The 18,200-nt window shown below is 38.8% G+C and overlaps 1 protein-coding gene across 1 annotated transcript in view; it reads right to left on the bottom strand.

The window, feature by feature from the left end:
• The window catches only part of col11a2 (collagen, type XI, alpha 2), a 20,110-nt gene extending 2,212 nt beyond the window's left edge, over positions 1-17,898 (bottom strand). Inside the window, exons 1-57 of the mRNA XM_016252140.1 lie at positions 17,455-17,898; positions 16,237-16,290; positions 15,982-16,023; positions 15,679-15,741; positions 15,344-15,418; positions 15,061-15,147; positions 14,884-14,940; positions 14,714-14,767; positions 14,498-14,551; positions 14,212-14,265; positions 13,998-14,051; positions 13,728-13,781; positions 13,492-13,536; positions 13,282-13,335; positions 13,051-13,095; positions 12,887-12,940; positions 12,758-12,802; positions 12,538-12,591; positions 12,399-12,443; positions 11,595-11,648; positions 11,307-11,351; positions 11,125-11,178; positions 10,905-11,012; positions 10,624-10,677; positions 10,464-10,517; positions 10,258-10,302; positions 9,979-10,032; positions 9,161-9,205; positions 9,008-9,061; positions 8,863-8,916; positions 8,717-8,770; positions 8,374-8,571; positions 8,228-8,281; positions 7,452-7,559; positions 7,264-7,371; positions 7,120-7,173; positions 6,862-6,915; positions 6,655-6,762; positions 6,515-6,568; positions 6,312-6,365; positions 6,073-6,126; positions 5,912-5,965; positions 5,676-5,783; positions 5,539-5,592; positions 5,335-5,388; positions 5,170-5,223; positions 4,898-4,951; positions 4,706-4,813; positions 4,553-4,606; positions 3,857-4,018; positions 3,134-3,187; positions 2,849-2,884; positions 2,624-2,677; positions 2,209-2,482; positions 2,005-2,117; positions 1,827-1,895; positions 1,158-1,394 (exon numbers count right to left, since the gene is read on the bottom strand). Coding sequence (XP_016107626.1) covers positions 1,158-1,394; positions 1,827-1,895; positions 2,005-2,117; positions 2,209-2,482; positions 2,624-2,677; positions 2,849-2,884; positions 3,134-3,187; positions 3,857-4,018; positions 4,553-4,606; positions 4,706-4,813; positions 4,898-4,951; positions 5,170-5,223; positions 5,335-5,388; positions 5,539-5,592; positions 5,676-5,783; positions 5,912-5,965; positions 6,073-6,126; positions 6,312-6,365; positions 6,515-6,568; positions 6,655-6,762; positions 6,862-6,915; positions 7,120-7,173; positions 7,264-7,371; positions 7,452-7,559; positions 8,228-8,281; positions 8,374-8,571; positions 8,717-8,770; positions 8,863-8,916; positions 9,008-9,061; positions 9,161-9,205; positions 9,979-10,032; positions 10,258-10,302; positions 10,464-10,517; positions 10,624-10,677; positions 10,905-11,012; positions 11,125-11,178; positions 11,307-11,351; positions 11,595-11,648; positions 12,399-12,443; positions 12,538-12,591; positions 12,758-12,802; positions 12,887-12,940; positions 13,051-13,095; positions 13,282-13,335; positions 13,492-13,536; positions 13,728-13,781; positions 13,998-14,051; positions 14,212-14,265; positions 14,498-14,551; positions 14,714-14,767; positions 14,884-14,940; positions 15,061-15,147; positions 15,344-15,418; positions 15,679-15,741; positions 15,982-16,023; positions 16,237-16,290; positions 17,455-17,562 — 4,158 coding nt within the window. The 5' untranslated portion in view covers positions 17,563-17,898. The remainder of the gene's footprint in view (positions 1-1,157; positions 1,395-1,826; positions 1,896-2,004; positions 2,118-2,208; positions 2,483-2,623; positions 2,678-2,848; positions 2,885-3,133; positions 3,188-3,856; positions 4,019-4,552; positions 4,607-4,705; positions 4,814-4,897; positions 4,952-5,169; positions 5,224-5,334; positions 5,389-5,538; positions 5,593-5,675; positions 5,784-5,911; positions 5,966-6,072; positions 6,127-6,311; positions 6,366-6,514; positions 6,569-6,654; positions 6,763-6,861; positions 6,916-7,119; positions 7,174-7,263; positions 7,372-7,451; positions 7,560-8,227; positions 8,282-8,373; positions 8,572-8,716; positions 8,771-8,862; positions 8,917-9,007; positions 9,062-9,160; positions 9,206-9,978; positions 10,033-10,257; positions 10,303-10,463; positions 10,518-10,623; positions 10,678-10,904; positions 11,013-11,124; positions 11,179-11,306; positions 11,352-11,594; positions 11,649-12,398; positions 12,444-12,537; positions 12,592-12,757; positions 12,803-12,886; positions 12,941-13,050; positions 13,096-13,281; positions 13,336-13,491; positions 13,537-13,727; positions 13,782-13,997; positions 14,052-14,211; positions 14,266-14,497; positions 14,552-14,713; positions 14,768-14,883; positions 14,941-15,060; positions 15,148-15,343; positions 15,419-15,678; positions 15,742-15,981; positions 16,024-16,236; positions 16,291-17,454) is intronic.
• Between the last annotated feature and the right edge of the window lie 302 nt (positions 17,899-18,200).

Raw genomic sequence — 18,200 nt, 5'->3', positions numbered from 1 at the left:
TAAATATAGATAAAAATAAATATATATATATATATATATATATTTTTAAAATTTTCAAATAGTTTTTTTGTGTGTGTGTCTTTGTGAAACTTCGAACAATAAAACCTGGAGTTAGCCATTTCAAGATCATGGGATCGATTCCCACACATGAAAATATATGCCTTCAGCACAGTATACAAAATGTCTTTGTTTCAATACTTCTGCCATAACAAAATTTATGTTTTACATTTTACAATACATCATAATAATATATGATGTATGCAGATTCCACAACATTGCAGGCATGTTTATGACCCTAAACAAGAAAGAGTCCATTTCAGGATTTCTGACAACTCATAAATGTGTTCGGGTCAAACTGACCCAGAACATAATATAAGGGTTAAGATAATCAAAAAAGTAAAGGAAAAAATATATATGTATGTATATACACGCACACAAGACCAACTACCCATCAAGCTCAAACATTTGTAATAATATTGCATTTTGGGTTCAGTTAAAACGTTCTAAAAACACCCCAAATAGTACATTAAAAAGTAAATTTAATATTAATTGAACAAAAAAATGTACATTAAAAACATCCCAAAATCTTTTCATTACTTAAAATGCTTATATAGTGCAATCGCTAGCTTTTAAACATACTGCCATCTTTTATCTATTTATTTGTTTCTGTTAACTTACAGAGCAGCCGTCGGTGAGGGCTTTGATGTAGGGGCTGGTCTCGTAGCTGAGCTCTTCATCGTTGGCACCCTGGAAGAGTAGTGCCCTCTGGTACACGCTGTCGCTCGTGAGGTCCGCCCAGGCCACTGATCGCTGGCAGTGGTAGGTCAGGTTTTGACGGGCCTGAACGCTGAGCAACCGCAAGAATCCCAGCTGGACAACACCCACGGGCTCCATGTATGTATATACACGCACACAAGACCAACTACCCATCAAGCTCAAACATTTGTAATAATATTGCATTTTGGGTTCAGTTAAAACGTTCTAAAAACACCCCAAATAGTACATTAAAAAGTAAATTTAATATTAATTGAACAAAAAAAATGTACATTAAAAACATCCCAAAATCTTTTCATTACTTAAAATGCTTATATAGTGCAATCGCTAGCTTTTAAACATACTGACATCTTTTATCTATTTATTTGTTTCTGTTAACTTACAGAGCAGCCGTCGGTGAGGGCTTTGATGTAGGGGCTGGTCTCGTAGCTGAGCTCTTCATCGTTGGCACCCTGGAAGAGTAGTGCCCTCTGGTACACGCTGTCGCTCGTGAGGTCCGCCCAGGCCACTGATCGCTGGCAGTGGTAGGTCAGGTTTTGACGGGCCTGAACGCTGAGCAACCGCAAGAATCCCAGCTGGACAACACCCACGGGCTCTCCACTCAAGTCAACATATGAAAACTACAACATAAAAGAAAACAGTGATTCACAATATAATGAACTCGACTGCAATATTTCTTAGATTTTGATGATGAATAACTTCTGGTTGTGTTGTCGCTGCAAATCACTCTCAGTGTAAACACCCATTAAAGGGAGAGTTCACCCAAAAATGAAAACCCTCAAGCTGTTCTTTCTTCTGCTGAACACTAAAGAAGATATTTTGAAGAATCTGGGAAACCAAACAGTTTCTGGACCCCATTGACCTCCATTGTATTCTTTTTCATAATAAGGAAGTCAGTGGGGACCAGCAACTGTTATGATGACAGAATTGTCATTTTTGGGTGAACTATCCCTTTAATAACGAGCTTTTGGTTCATTTGTGCATATTACTTGGCTAAATGAAACATGGATTGAAGAGAAGATTCTGAAGAGTTCTTGAAGTGATAAACTCACCTGGCTGCCCTTTGCAAACTGACTAAACCAGGACCCAGGCTTCTCCTTTGGCCAAGTGTTCATCTTCACCTATGGCAGAATTAAGGACTAGTAAATTCAGACAAGTCAAGACTTCAGAAGTCTAAGGATGTCGCAGTAAAGTATAAACATATAAAAATGAATGCCAGCAAATTCTTACATTCTCTACTGCTTTGCTGGGATACAAGCACGTCTCTCCCCCGGCAGTGAAGTTACAGTAAACCTTGAATGAGTCCCGGGCGCAGCCTTGATTTGGATCAATCCAGTACTCGCCTGAATAAAAGAATAAGAATGATTAGAATGTCTAATGGCTCACCATTGGTTACGGAATGTGTCAATCACATAGTAACCATGACGATCATACCGTCTTTCAGATTTGGTTGGCTGAGGTGGAGGTCCTGGCAGGTGCGGGCGGGGCTTTCCTGTGTTCCCAGCGGGAAGCGCATGCTCTCGATCTCCTGGCGCAGGGAATTGAGCGAGCTGAAGATCTCCTCCATACCTTCATTAGCGGTCAGGAACTCTGTGCCCGTGGCATCGGCAGCCTCAGTCTCAGAGAGCATCTTACTGGCATCGATGGAGCGCTTGGACTTCTTAGGGAACTGAATAGGCAGCGGCTGAATGACATCACCAGGTGGTCCCTAAAGAAAAAACTAAATTCAGCTGCATTTCAAGGAACTCTGGGATGTGCTGATCTCCTTTTATTTGTCTTGAATGAAGATGCCAAATGATGACTGTACAACATCTTGCGTTTTGTATTGTAGATAACAGATACGACTCACAGGTGGTCCTGGTGGTCCTTGTACACCTTTTTCTCCTTTAGGACCAGCTCCACCCTGTACAAAAGAGAAAGACATTAAGAAATTAGTGCCATTTTAGTGTAAAGTATAAGAAATGTGACATGTATAATGCTTTACGTAAACATTACCTCACATAATATGGCTCATGATTTACTTCTCACAATACATTTGATCTTAAGTACAAATATTTAAGGAAGGATTACTCACAGTGGCACCTTTAGCTCCTTTGATACCCCTCAGACCCTGTGAGAAACATCACATCCATTCAGCTTTGATCGAGGAAACCAGTGTTTTGCGATGATATATTTTGGTGCTTCAGAGCTCAAGTTAAGTAGTCATAGTTTCAAGATTTTTTTTAAGGTTTAACAAAGGATTAATCATGAAGAATCAGTGTACTTCAAAGTACTTAAGACATGTTTCTCCACAAAATTCAGAGTTTGGTATGATAAACAGCTCTACAGAAGTGAGAAATGGTAATGAAAGTTTACTCACAGGCATACCAGCAGGACCTGCAGGACCAAGAGGACCCGTTCCTCCAGGCATACCCTAACAAAACACATCAAGAAATGAAAGAAAGAAGAAAACTAAATATGGTATTTGTTGATATGAAATAGGATATGAACTGGGAAAGTTTTACATGTACACTACCCTTCAAAGGTTTGGGGATGCACAGACTTTTAAAAATGTTTTAGAAAGAAGTCTCTTCTGCTCACCAAGGCTGCATTTATTTGATAAAAAATACTGTAAAGCATTACTATAATTTAATATAACCGCTTTCTATTTTTAATACATTTGAAAAATTAGTAATTTATTCCTGTGATCAAAGCTGTATTTTCAGCATCATTACTCCAGTCTTCAGTGTCACATGATCTTCAGAAATCATTCTAATATGCTGATTTGCTGCTCAACAAACATTTCTGATTATTATCAATGTTGAAAACAGTTGTGCTGCTTCATATTTTTGTGGAAACTGATAAATTTTATTTCTCAGGATTCTTTGATGAATACAAAGTTCAAAAGAACAGCATTTATTTAAAATAAAATCCTTTGCATTATTATAAATGTCTTTACTGTCACTTTTGAGCAATTTATCGCATCCTTGATGAATATTTAAACATTAATTTCTTTTAAAAAAATCTTACAGACCACACTTTTGAACGGTAGTGGCTGTGGTGTGATTTTGATGTGCGGAGGACGTGACCAGACTTCACATACCGTTTCTCCCTTGTGTCCTGATGATCCCTGAGGTCCCGGCAGGCCTCGGTCTCCCTTCTCTCCTTGTTCTCCTGGAGGCCCGATCAGACCGAGCATACCTGGATGTCCCTTCTCACCCTTAGCGCCGGGGTCACCACGAAGACCTGGCAAACCTGGAGGACCCTGTGAGAGGAGCGGAATATTTGGCATTCAATATACATACATCTATTTCATGTAACTATAATAATAGTTCACTTCTTCGTGTATACTTGTATATTGAAAACTCAATTTATTACTGTATATTTGATAATACAGCGGGTCTTTGTTAAGAAGATTATAACGGCACACTCACAAGTATATTATTACCAACAAACATGAGACACAAAAAGTCTCAAAAGACCAAAACAACATAACCAGAGATCTCTCTGATGTAATGCGATATACGGATCTGTCTGTGTTACTGTGTTACTGTGTTAATTGCTCAAGATTGTTAAATAATTATTGAATACTGATTGTGGTGTAAATATGTTTCACTTGTGAGTAACTCGATTTATGATGTTCTCAGTTTTGAGGAAATTGTAACTTGACAAATGTTTGTTGCTAAAATGTTGGTTATAATGATCTTGTAAGTGAGTGTGCTGTTATACTCTTCATTTTTCCCCCTGCACCTCCATAAGGAGTGCGTTTGCTGTAATGCTCTAATACAGAGGGTCTTACCATTGGTCCAGGGGGTCCCTTCTGGCCAGCAGCACCTGGAGCGCCTTGCTCACCCTAAATACAGTTATCAATTGTCAGAAGATCATCTGATAAACACTATATTAGTTTTTACTAAATAAACAGAAAAAAAAATCCACAATTCCAATATCATACCACTGTTCCAGGCAACCCTCTTAGACCCTCAGTTCCTGGTTTTCCTGGTGTACCCTGTGCCCCCACGGGGCCAGTCTTTCCTGGAGGGCCCAGGGCACCTGAATCCCCCTAGAAAAAAAACAGATTATAGGAGGAAAAAAAACTACAAAAAGCCTGTTTATTTGTTGTAACTATATTCTCTCTTAGTCTCACCTTGCTTCCTTTCTCTCCCTGACGACCCTCTGGTCCCCTTGTGCCTGGAGGACCCTGGAATATGAACATTAACACAGTTTAAAGTCCAGAAATATGTATATTTCTATGGGTTCCATCCTGTACAATATTTTTTGTAGACCAAATATTTAACAAATTACTCAGATTACTCATCTACTACAGTGAAATACACAATCAATGATCTAAAATTACAAGGCTCACAAATTAACATGAGAGTGGTTATGTTGGGATGTGGTGAAATATGGTGATCTTACTCTCTTTCCTGGAGGTCCAGGTGGTCCGTTCTCACCAGTTGGTCCAGGTGAACCCTAAAGCCATACAAAGATAGTACTCAGTGAACACAATATATCGTGAAAAAACACCTTATAAGTATGCATAAGGAAGATGTGCACTTTATAAACAGGAGGATGATCACTCACAGCTTCTCCTTGTTCTCCATCCTCTCCTCTTTCACCCTTTGCACCATCTTGGCCCTGTAAAGAAGGTCAGACATTTTTTTTCTTGCACAGATGAATCATATACAAAGACCAGGAACATGTACGAAGAATGTACGAAGGGTCATATTCAATTTCATGTTGACTTGAAGTGTCATGTATTAGTATGTAAATGACAGCTCTACTCACTCGTGGTCCAACTTCACCAGGGGGACCAGGATCACCAGGGAAACCAACGGGACCCTTGAAAACACAAATATCAGCTGCCGAAGAGTCACAGATAGACCTGTTTCTCATTTCAAAGCTATGTCATGTTTAATACATACGGGGTTTCCTTTGGGTCCATCATCTCCAGGGGGTCCTTTTCCACCAGCAGGACCAGAGGTGCCCGGATGCCCAGCCTCTCCCTTCTCACCACGCTCTCCTCTCGGGCCCTGACATTGGATAAGCAAACCAATAAGGTGTTAGCTGTGATTATATCTACTAAATAAATATAAATGTAAGTCTTTTTTTTTTTACAAGTTCAGAGGATGATAAAAATTTCAACAAAAAAAATTCTCACTGTTTTTCCTGGCTCTCCACCAACACCAGGTTGTCCAGATTCACCAGGCTCACCCTGGCAATACAAATAAAACAACGTCAAGTGCCAACAAATCAGAACTGCTAATCTTGTCAATCATAAAGTCATCATCCATGCAGAAAGATTAACTTTTTTATACTTGCCTTCTCTCCTATGGGACCTGGATTACCCAAACCTCCTGGAGGACCTTGAGGACCCTGAAAAATTAAGGATATGCATTCAATTATCCAAACAATGCTAAATTAATTGACCGCAGAATGCCATGATTGACCAATCTGAATAAAGTATTTCAGAGAGTCATTGCATTGTGATTATAACACAAATAATAATGAACTGTAATCATCTGTAAATTATTATTTATAGTACAAATTAAGTTACTTACATCAGCACCATTAGGACCAGCTGGACCACGTGGACCTGGTGGACCAGGAGGACCCTACAGAAATACATGATCAGAAATGATTAGGATATAGGCATCACATATGTTTATTCTAAGGGTGATTCAAAATGCTAGAGCATCATATGTTGCATTATAAACATCAATTGTACCTTTAACTGCCTTTAAATAAAAATATTAAGACTCACCATTGGCCCAACATCTCCCGTCTCTCCTTTTTCTCCAGCTGGGCCTGGTAAACCCTAATGAATGTGAACGAAGTGTTAATAGCTAAAACATCCAGTATGTAGATTTTAATGGGTAAGAGTGAATACAACACAATCTGTACCTGCAGTCCAATAGGGCCTGGAGGCCCAGGGAATCCTCTTGTCCCTTCATCTCCCTTAGCGCCGAATGGTCCCTGTTGACCTCTTGCACCTGTCTCACCATCAGCACCCTGAGAAGAGATTTGAAATGGGGTCGACCACAAGCAGATATAACCTTTTGACTACCTATGAATAGTAGCATGACTTTGTTGGCATCAAATCACACTCACAGCTGCACCAGGCTGTCCAACAGGACCCATTGGCCCAAGTGGACCAGGAGGACCCTGTGAATGTGCAAATAATTGATTATAGATTGATATTATGCTCACCAAAATAAGTGAAACAAAATCTAAGCATGCAAGTTTTTTTTTCTAATTTTAGGACTCCTTGAAAAGGCTTGGAACTCGTTACAATGTTGATGTATTTTCTTTGGAAACAAGACATATTAAAATTATGAAGATTTCTTAAACGAAAGTTAATTTACTCACATGTTCTCCCTTGGATCCTTTACCGCCCTTTTGTCCTGGCTCTCCAACCTCACCCTATACAAAAAAACAGTTACATTTTATATTTGACAAGAACATCCACATAACTGTGAAGATTTGAGATTGAGATATGAAGAGGTTGCTTACCTTGTCTCCATCCTCTCCAGCAGTACCTGGAGGTCCAGCAGGGCCTGGGAGACCAACTGGGCCTTGGATGCCATCACGACCAGCTGGACCAATTGGACCTTTCTCCCCCTGTAAAACAGGATTATCTTATTTGACAGGCCTATATATAAATATTAGAGATAAGGTGCAAACCTAGAGTAGACACTTACTGGCACTCCTTTTTCTCCCGCAGCTCCAGGAGGCCCCTGAGGTCCAGGTCGTCCAGGCGGGCCGACAGTACCTGCAGTGCCAGCTGCTCCTCTCTCCCCAGGTGATCCCTGCATAGAAATTCAGTTAGGGTAACAGACTGAAAGACCATCATATAATTTCTTAATTTCTCAAAATTAAGATCATAAACATCTGGGAATTATTATCATTATTATTTAATCCTAAAATCAAAATAAAAAAGTAAATAATGTTTTTTTATCATCTTTATGACAATTAAGCACATAATTAATTTTCTCTCTCTAACCCACTGAAATGTGAAAATAGAGTTCTCTTTATGAAAAATATATTTTATAAAAATAATTGAAATATTAAATATTATTTAAATTGTATACATTTGTAAACTACAAGCACAATTGTAAGTACAGAATACACTATGGTATTGTATGAGCAGTATGAGCAATATCAATATGAATTCATAAGTCGGCCCTAATCATTAATTAATGTCGCTACACTCTTAAAAATAAAGGTTTTTGCAGTGATGCTATAGAAGAACCATTCTGAGTTCCCCAAAGAACTTTTCAGTTCTTATACACTTATAGTGTAAAGAACATATTATAATCTAGAGAACATTTCTGCAGTATAAAAACCTTTTGTGCAATTAAAATGTTTTATGGATGTTAAAGGATCTTCATGGAACCATTAATTGCAATAAAGAACCTTTATTTTGAAGAGTGTATCTACGTGATATTTCATATTCTGGTTATTATGAGCAACATACAGCAGGTCCAGGTGGTCCAGCAGGGCCTTCATTTCCTTTCAGTCCTCCAGTGCCCTATGAAAACACAAAGGTAGAGCTCAGAAAACACATTTAGAAAAGGTTTTATAATATAAACTTCACTAAGCAGAATGGGTGAGACTTATTACTGGAGTTCCTGACAGTCCTCTCTCTCCTGGGAATCCTCTCAGTCCATGGGGTCCGTCTTTACCGGGGCCGCCGGTGGGACCGGGATCTCCTTTGGTTCCCTCTTTACCAGAAGGCCCAGGAAGACCTTGCTCACCGGGTGGTCCTGGGGGTCCTGGGTGACCACGCTCACCCAGCTGACCAGTCTCACCAGAGGGACCCTAAACAAGAACTAGATTTGAGTAAAGCTTGTACAGTTCCATACATTTCTGAATCGATTTTAAAGATTTATTAATTTTTTTGAAATTTTATTAACAGTTTCTCGAGAAAGAAACCCATTTTGCTCGATAAAAGCACAAAACTCACCTGTGGTCCAACAACTCCCGGTGGCCCAGGGGGTCCAGTTTTGCCTTGGAAACCCTAAGAATACAATGTGAAAAATATATGTTGCTGTTCAACTTTGATCACAGTGAATATTGCACTTTAGATGATAAAAAATGAAAGATACGTACAACTTCGCCTCTTTGTCCAGGGTATCCAGGCAGTCCATCTTTCCCTGGAGGTCCCTTCAAAATCAATTGACATATCAATAAGTAATAGAGAAAAACAAAAGTTCAGTTTAAGCATCAGATCAAACTAATAAACTGTGTTCCTTACAGGAGGTCCCTTCGGCCCAGGGAATCCATTTGGACCTTGAGGTCCAGTTAGTCCCTGTACAAAAGGAGAAACATAATAAATAAATAAAGCTGAAGCGAAAACCTATACTCAAAGGTTTTAAATAAATAAAATAAAGTTTTGAAAAAAACATACTCTCTCCCCAGGTGGTCCAGGAGGCCCGTCACTGCCCGATCCACCCTAAAACATCAGAATGTAGAAACTGATTGACTGAAATTAATTGATCTTTATTTTCGTCGTTGAAAAACTACAAAAATTAGTTGAGCAATGCCTCAAACAATGTCCACTAAATTAACAACAATAAATATAACATTAAAGGGGTCATATGATGTTGCTAAAAAAAACATTATTTTGTGTATTTGGTGTAATGAAATGTGTTTATGCGGTTTAAGGTTCAAAAAACACATTATTTTCCACATACTGTACATTATTGTTTCTCCTCTATGCCCCGCCTTTCTGAAACGCAAAGATTTTTACAAAGCTCATCGTTCTGAAAAGCGAGGCGTGCTGTGATTGGCCAGCTATCCAGTGCGTTGTGATTGCCCGAATACCTCAAGCGTGTGACGGAAATGTTACTCCCCTACCATATTGTGATGCTGTGTCCCGGCACAACATGGTGGCGGCGGCGGCAGCAACAGTAAAGTTACGCCTTCTTTCTTTGCGTGAACATTTGGGCGGTGTTATGCAAATCTTCCCACACAGTGACGTAGACATGTGGGGTGTGTTTAAACGAGGCGATTTAGGAGGCGTGGACGAGTCTTAACTTTTATAAAGAATATATTTTTGGGTTTAAGACTTTAGTCTTTGCAACTTTAGGGACCTTATCTATTCACGAACAGCTTGTAACACTCCAAAGAGAAAGGAAAACTCTGGAAATCGCATCATATGACCCCTTTAAAAAATCCTCTAAAAAGTAGCTATAAAACGAAAATAATTTGAAAATAATCTCATACCTTAGCACCTGATTTTCCTGTAGACCCACGGGGTCCTCTCTGCCCTCTGGGACCCTAAAAAGATTTTTTAAAAAGTCGTCGTTTTAGAAAATCATTGTGCATTGCTTTATAAGTTAACTGATCTGAAATCTGTCATCTGCTTGAATCAACAACAGCAACTTTAATCTACTAAACAAATCAAACAATTTCAAATCAAATGAAAGCAAAAAGTGTTTTTTGTTTTTTAATAAATGGAACAGAAAATGAGAGATGAAATGATGAATTAAAACAGGCTCTTACTGTTGGCCCTCTCTGTCCTCTTGGTCCAAGTTTTCCAATCAAACCCTGGAATGGGGAAAATCAGTTCAGAATTTTTCAGCATAATCAATTCTTTTCCAAAATAAAGGAAGATACTCTACGCGGGACACTGCATTGACCTCCCAGTGACCTGTGATCAATACTTCTAACTCTTGAGTTTTAGTCCAATTTAGTCTAAAAAATCTTACCCTTGCACCTTTCTCGCCATTTGCACCAGGGAATCCTGGGAAACCGAGGGAGCCCTTAAAACACAAGCATTACATTGTTTGAAAAACGCAATATATTTGATGAAATGAATGACGGCTGAATATCACATCATGTCTCATGAACAATATTACTTTTGTTTACCTTAATTCCTTGCCTTCCGGGATATCCAGGAAGTCCAGGCACACCAAGTTTGCCCTGGATTGACATCATTTAGTAAGATTTAATACATCTTTAGACCAACAACTAAAATCTATATTTTTAATTAATAAGTTATATATTCAGAAATATACATTTAATACAACAAACATAACATTTATATTCATTATAATTTACTGCCAATATCAATGGCAATACAAAACATAGCTAAAATGATATATAATGGAACAAAATCAGCAATCACCACTCATTTTAAATAAACTAACCTTCTCTCCAAGCAGGCCAATAGGACCAATTTCACCAGGGGGACCGACACGACCCTTCGGGCCCTCAGGACCGTCCTCTCCTCTTGAGCCAGGCACTCCCACCTCTCCCTGTTGGTGCACAAGTCAAGTGCTACCATTTGCTCTCATTTCACATTTGTGCTAATCAAATGTTAATTGATGAGTTTCTATTGACTGATGTTTTGTGATGCATAAGACATACCCTCTCTCCCTTCACACCAAAGTCTCCTTTGATTCCAGTGAATCCGTCCTCTCCCTGAAAGTAAAGTAAAAAAAACATACGTTATTTAACACTGACCACTGCACCTAAACCTGTAGCACAAATTGGTTTAAATTTATGTTTCAAAGATGATAAACTTGATGGTTATGACCAAAAACACTCACCTTCTCTCCCTTATGGCCCTTCAATCCACGGATACCTTGAGCTCCCTGTCATAAAGCATTCGGTCTGTTATCTTAATCTGAGTCTTACAGGTAAAAGCAGATATCAACTATCAACAGCCATTACTAAAACATAAAACTCTCCACATACAGAACTGTTCATAAAAATTACACAGGATTTTTTAATGATTAAGCTCCATAACATTTACACAGATTTAATGTCCATTGGAAAAAGATAAAAAAACAAAAGCTATCTGCATCAAATTAATTGAAAAAAGGTGTATATTATACCTTCACTCCTCGAGGGCCAGGATAGCCAATAGACCCCTGAGGACCATTAGGACCCTAAATATGAACAAGGAAAATGAATGTCAAAATATGAACACTAGGATTTCTGCCCTAAAAATGTCTGTCTATATATATATATATATATATATATATATATAACAAAGATATATACACTACCGGTCAAAAGTTTGGGATCAGTAAGACTTGTAATGTTTTTTAAAGAAGTCTCTTATGCTCATCAAGGCTGCATTTATTTGATCAAAGATACAGAAAAAAACAGTAATCTTGCAAAATGAATAAAAATTTTAAATTTAATAAAAAAAATTGAACTCTAGTGTATATTGTTAGAAAATATTTCTGTTTTAAATAAATGCTCTTCTTTTTAACTTTTTATTCATCAAAGAATCCTGGGAAAAAAGAATCACAGGTTCCAAAAAAATATTAAGCAGCACAACAGTTCCCAGCACTGATAATAAATCAGCATATTAGAATGATTTCTGAAGGATCATGTGACTCTGAAGACTGGAGTAATGATGCTGAAAATTCAGCTTTGATCACAGGAATAAATTCGATTTTAATGTATATTAAAATATAAAAATGTTATTTTACATCATAATAATATTTCACAAAGCCTTGATGAGCAGAAAAAACTCATTAAAAATCATTCTGATCCCAAACTTTTGAACGGTAGTGTGTATATATATATATATGATCTGAAGGCAAATGTCAAATGTTAAATGACACAAATTACATTTAATTTATGAAGCAATACAGAGAAATATACTAATTATTATGGTATAGACTCACATGATTTCCTTTGGTTCCAATGGGGCCTTCCTTTCCGGGATGACCCTATTAAGCCAAACCAGAATGGCATATTCTTTACCGCAGGTAATACCACATACATGTTCACTGAAAAAAAAATCAGCACTCATCGAACACTTACAGGAGGACCGTCAGCTCCGGGCATTCCTGGCAGACCTGGCTTTCCTGTGGGTCCCTTTAAGAAGACATATGAAATGGCATTATAATTGCAATTGATGATGATCTCAGAATAAGACTGGACACGTAAGTTTGTTGTATCTTCTAAAGTGGCAATTCAGTGAAGTACATTAACTGATTATTAATAATTATTGCTTTGTGTTCTGCAATCATAATACACTCACCTTCTCTCCTGGTGGTCCGAGAGGACCCTGTGGACCTGACATTCCCTATTACACAGAAAAAGATTCATATTAAATGTTTTGTACATTTTGTACATTTGTCTTTAAATCTGTAATAAACTTGTTGTTCACCTGTGTTCCTGGAGCCCCCTGCTGCCCTGGAGGGCCAGGCTCTCCTTGAGGCCCCTTAAAAGAGAGAATTTAACTTATCACGCACATATGCCAATTATTGCATATTTTTACACTGTTCAGGACTGTGCATTTAGAGTAATGTCAGAGAACTCAGATTTACTGACCAAGTTTCCTTTTGGACCATGTGGACCATCATTTCCACGAACACCCTGGCAGAGGCAGATAACATGGAGAAATGTAAGAAAGAAAGATCTGGAATTCTGGATATCCACGTACAAATCTTTCTTTTTCAAATCTTTCATTTTAATGACAGTGTTGCTGTGCAACCATTGCAATTAAAAAAATAAACAACTTATTATGTAGTATTTGTAGTTAAGATTTCAATGAATACTCACAGGAGGTCCAGGAAGTCCAGAAGGCCCTTTAGGCCCCAGCAACCCACGGGGCCCCTACAGAACAACAAAGAGGTTAATCAAAGAACATACAATGAAATCTAAGTAGCCTTACAGACTTTAAATTGGAGAACAAAACCAAGTCACACAGGTCAGTGCTATCATACACAAAGTCGTATGTGTGTACAGTGTCTGAGAAACAGAAACACCCACCGCTTCACCGGGAAGACCTCTAGGTCCAACATCTCCATCATCTCCCTGACAATCGTCAAGACGGAAGAGGATAATCAGAAAAAAAATCTAACTTCTAAGTTCACATTTTTTATGCTTTATAAAGATGATGACAGATATTCAAGCAAATATGATCAACAAAGATCAAGAGGATGTGTTCATACATCATATTCACTATTGTTAATTTACTGTAACAGCACAAAATCCTTGAGAAGTACCCTTTCTCCGTCCTCTCCAGAGGGTCCTGGGGGTCCCATTCCTCCAGTTTGACCCTTAAAAAATGTTAATTAAATAAATTAACATTTTTAACATTATTATACATACATCCTATAGCTATGTTACAAAATCTAGTGAAACCCTTGATGTCTACTGTGTACACATTGGAAGCTGCATTCGATTTTGGCCAAAAAAAGGTATCAAGCAGTAACTACGCTGCCTTAAAAGTTCACTATGTTTTGGAACAATGATATTAAAATGTCAGCACTTACACGATAACCCTTGTCACCAGGCAAACCAGGAAGGCCATCAAAGCCACGGTCACCCTAATATAGAAAAACATACACATTCATGATGAGTTCATAAACCAAAGATGCTCGCTCAAAAGACTCAGTCAAGGTCAACGTGATTTCTATGTGGTAGACGTTTCAGAGGTGGAATAACACAACAGTTTGAACAAAAATGGCTTCACTAAAGACATCCAACCTTAACTCCGGGCTCTCCTGGCATCCCTCTGGATCCATCTGCACCAGCACGACCCTGCAGGAAATATCAATAATATAAGCAACTAGATAACTACATTTCTTGAGGGGAACACAAGAGGTGCCACCTAGATGCTAGGATGCGGTTGCTAAGGCGTTCTGGATTATTGCTAGGTAGTTGCTTACTGCCTTGAAGTTACTGTGATATTCTGGCCCATAGATAAAACCTGTGTCGATGTAAATCTGCGGGTTTTGTTTTTTATTTGTCAGGAACACTGTAGTGGACTCACCCTCCGACCAGATTTACCAGGAGGACCAGACAATCCATGCGGACCTCTGGGGCCCTGTAAAAACACAACAGGGATGCATGATAAATTAGAAGACTGTCTCTTTAGATTATATCGAAGATATGTCAGAGCATCTCAGAATGACTCAATGTGCTGCTAATGTTCTTGAGGCAAGACTAAGAGTTACAATGTCACAGAAACACAAATTCAGGACTTTACCTGAGGTCCATGGTCCCCACTTTCTCCCTTTAAGCCAGGACTTCCAGTTGTTCCCTATATAGGATCACAACAGCAAGATGTAAGCGCTTGACAAACAACATGTAATATTGCAACAGACATGTCTGTTGAATATCTATTTTATTTATTTATATAGTGTTTAGTTCTTTTACCAAAGGTCCTGGACGGCCGGTGAAACCCATTGGCCCTGGTGGGCCTTTCAGAGCCAACTAGACAGAAGACAATTCCATTAATACCAAATTAAGATGTATAATTTTAGACCTCAATGTGGAAAAAGTAATAAATAAATGTTAAATGATTGTTATATGACTATGTTATATGCTACTAACCCGAGCCTGAGACAGGATGGCTTGAGCTTGGGCCTCCTGTGCTGAGGCAATGGGCCCTTTTTCGCCAGCACTCTGTCCAAAACGGAACTGCAAGAACAGAGAAGTGTTTTGCAAATCAAGCAATAATTTATTTTACTTTTTTTATGCAACTTTGATGTGGGAGCTCAGGGAGAGCCAGTTAGAAATGATGTCCTAAATCACTTGCTTTATAATAATGGTGACATCTAGTGGTGATATGACTTTATGAACATCGAGAGAAAGAAAGAAAGGAGAGAAGACTTACAGGAAGCATGACAGAAGTTCCAGGAGGTCCTGGGACACCGTCCGCTCCAGGAAGACCAGCCTTACCAGTAGTACCCTACAGAAACAACAGCGGGATTGACTATACTGCTTTAAATTATAAACCCTCTCTACACCCGTTCTCATCCAATAGTGTCAGTGCATCGATGACATTACTGAATATTAAATGTCTTTTATACCCCAACAAAGCAAGCCAAAGAGGAAAGTGGTGAGGAACCCAAACTCCATCAGGTGACAGAAATTAAGAAAAAGAAAAAAATCTTGGGAGAAACCAGGCTCATCTAAAGCATAAACACACATAAAAAACTGTCCACTCACCCTCTCACCAGGATCACCAACAGAGCCAGGGGGTCCTTGAGGGCCAGTGGGGCCAGGGAGACCCTAATGTAGACGGAAAGATTGCATAATTAAGAGTGCATAATCTACACAAACCACAACTGTGAACATGCACTAGAATGTAATGGAAACAAACTGGATAACTTGCAATGCTCAATATGGCAGATGTAGGAAAGTAATTTATGCTTTTCAGTGAAGAATCAAACATTATTAGCTCAATTTTGGGGAGGACTGGGAATGCCAAGTGATCATAAATTCACTCAAAAGAGAATAAAGTGAACATACTGCTGGTCCTTCTGGTCCAGGTGGTCCTTCAATCAACATGCCCTGTGAGAGCGGTAAAATTAAGAAATTAAAGACAGTAATAATACATTTAGAAAAGACTATTACATGAAATACATCACAATGGAATTTTGTAGCACCCTCTGGTGGCCTGGATGAATTATATGTTTTAACAGACGCAATAGTTGCCTTTACTATTTAAAATTCCAAATGTTAACCTTTCTCATAATGGTTTGATTATGGAAGTATGATGCTTACAGGTTCAAGGACAGCAGGGTCTCCCTTCTCTCCCTTCTGGGCTCGCACGGAGGCCTGAGGAAAACAGATATGTACCCCAAAACAGAGCCCAGTCAATATACAAACAGAAGAAACCATCAGTCCAAGATGTTCAGGTACTAGCTGAGCATTGTACACCCACTTACATGACATATTATAACTCTTTTTGTGGTTTTGGATGTGACCCATAATCCACTGAATCTCAAGATTTACTTGGACTGATAAATTATTTTTAAGGAAGTTAAGCAGATACTTAGCTGACCAAGCAGGCTTAAAATTTCACTTATCTGCTGTTGTGAGGCCATCCATTTAAATGTTGAACACTGTTGAGACTGAAGTAGCCACTATACACTTTTATTTTTGTATATGCAGGTTTACAGCATAAAACATACTAAACAGCTCTGGCGCTGAAGTCAAGTGTCAAGTCGTGGTGCCCGTCCAAAAAGATACTGCTGTTCTATGCTGATCAAGATTAGGACTGCTCTCAGATCAGCAAAAGAGCAGCTGAGTCAACCAATACTGATGGTGCTGCTGAACTAAGCATTCTATGCAGACTTGCAGAGGAATCTTGTGCAGAAGGAGTTGTGTTCAAGTCTTGTGATAAACAAGGTTTGCTGGCAGGGGAACCGTTTTCTGTTGATGGCATAACTTGCTGAACCATTACGCTAAGCAAACTTGATTCAGTCTTAAGTAAACACAAGTTGACTCTGAAGTTCTCTTCCAAAACCTAGTGAGCAGCCTTGCTGTCAACTGCCTACCAGTGCTGTTACTGTTAACTAAAACGAAAACATTTTGTTAATTGATACAGAGCCCTGGACATGACATACAGCGAAAAAAGTAAAAGATATCATGGCCATAAATTAAGAATTCGCTTCCACAACTAATCAGTTTGTTCCATTGTTTCAGTTAAATCGTGGTCACTTTACTTTGAACCCCCATTTTAATTTAGTTAAATCGTGGCCATGAGGGACTACATTAATATATCATTAGAATGAACTCTTAATTTCTGTCTAGGCAATTAACTAGGTTTTGGAATAGAGCTCACGTCTTGGACCAGCATTTAGACCAACAGCAGCGCTTAGCTGGTCTTAACAACTACCTGCTTGATGCCTCTGCAAGATTTAAAGCCATTGCAAATTCAATTGAAGCTTTTATCAAAGCTTATCAAAGGAATTTACAAGAAAGCACAAGGTAACTTACACCTCCCTCATCTGTCACAGCGGACAGGGCAGGGCCAAAGTTGTCTTCTGTCTTGCTTTCGATGATGGGCTCATTGTAGTCCTTGTAGGAATAGTCATACTCCTTCATTCCAAAGTCGCTTGTAATGTACTCCTCAGTGAAGGGCTCGTCTGGCGTTTGAGACACCCCTTCACCACCTGATTTGGTCGCATCTATGTCCTCGACGCCGACAGTCTCGTCCACCTGGGCCGTACCATTGGGAGCAGAGGTAGGGGTGGAGTGGATGGTTTGGAGGATGGAAGATTATATGGTGTGATGGGGCAGAAATGGATAGAAGATAGGAAAAAAGAGAGGAAATGAGAGGGCAAAGAGACAGAATAATCAGAATAATAGATCTTACCTGTTGTAAAACAGATATGAGAGAGAGGCAAACATCCACACACACAGGTACAGGTTTACAGACACACACACACACACACACACACACACACACACACACACACAGTACACAGACTGATCTCACCAAAATAGTCCTCTTCGTGTCTTATTTACCACTTTATTGTTCAGTCTAAAGGCCTGTTCACACCAAGAATGATAACCATAAAGATAACTATAATGATAACTGTTTTAGAGTTCAAACCAATAGACAATATCATTCTGTATATTATAAATACACACTTAAAATGCTCAAGCTTTTTAAAGTCGAATGGATTCTGACTGTAAATATTTTTATCATTCATTACCTGGTAAAAATTGTTATTAAAGTG

Source organism: Sinocyclocheilus grahami, unplaced genomic scaffold (genome assembly GCF_001515645.1).
Source record: "Sinocyclocheilus grahami isolate Dianchi unplaced genomic scaffold, SAMN03320097.WGS_v1.1 scaffold1088.1, whole genome shotgun sequence".
Lineage (NCBI taxonomy): Eukaryota > Metazoa > Chordata > Actinopteri > Cypriniformes > Cyprinidae > Sinocyclocheilus > Sinocyclocheilus grahami.
This window is presented reverse-complemented; position numbering and strand designations above follow the sequence as displayed.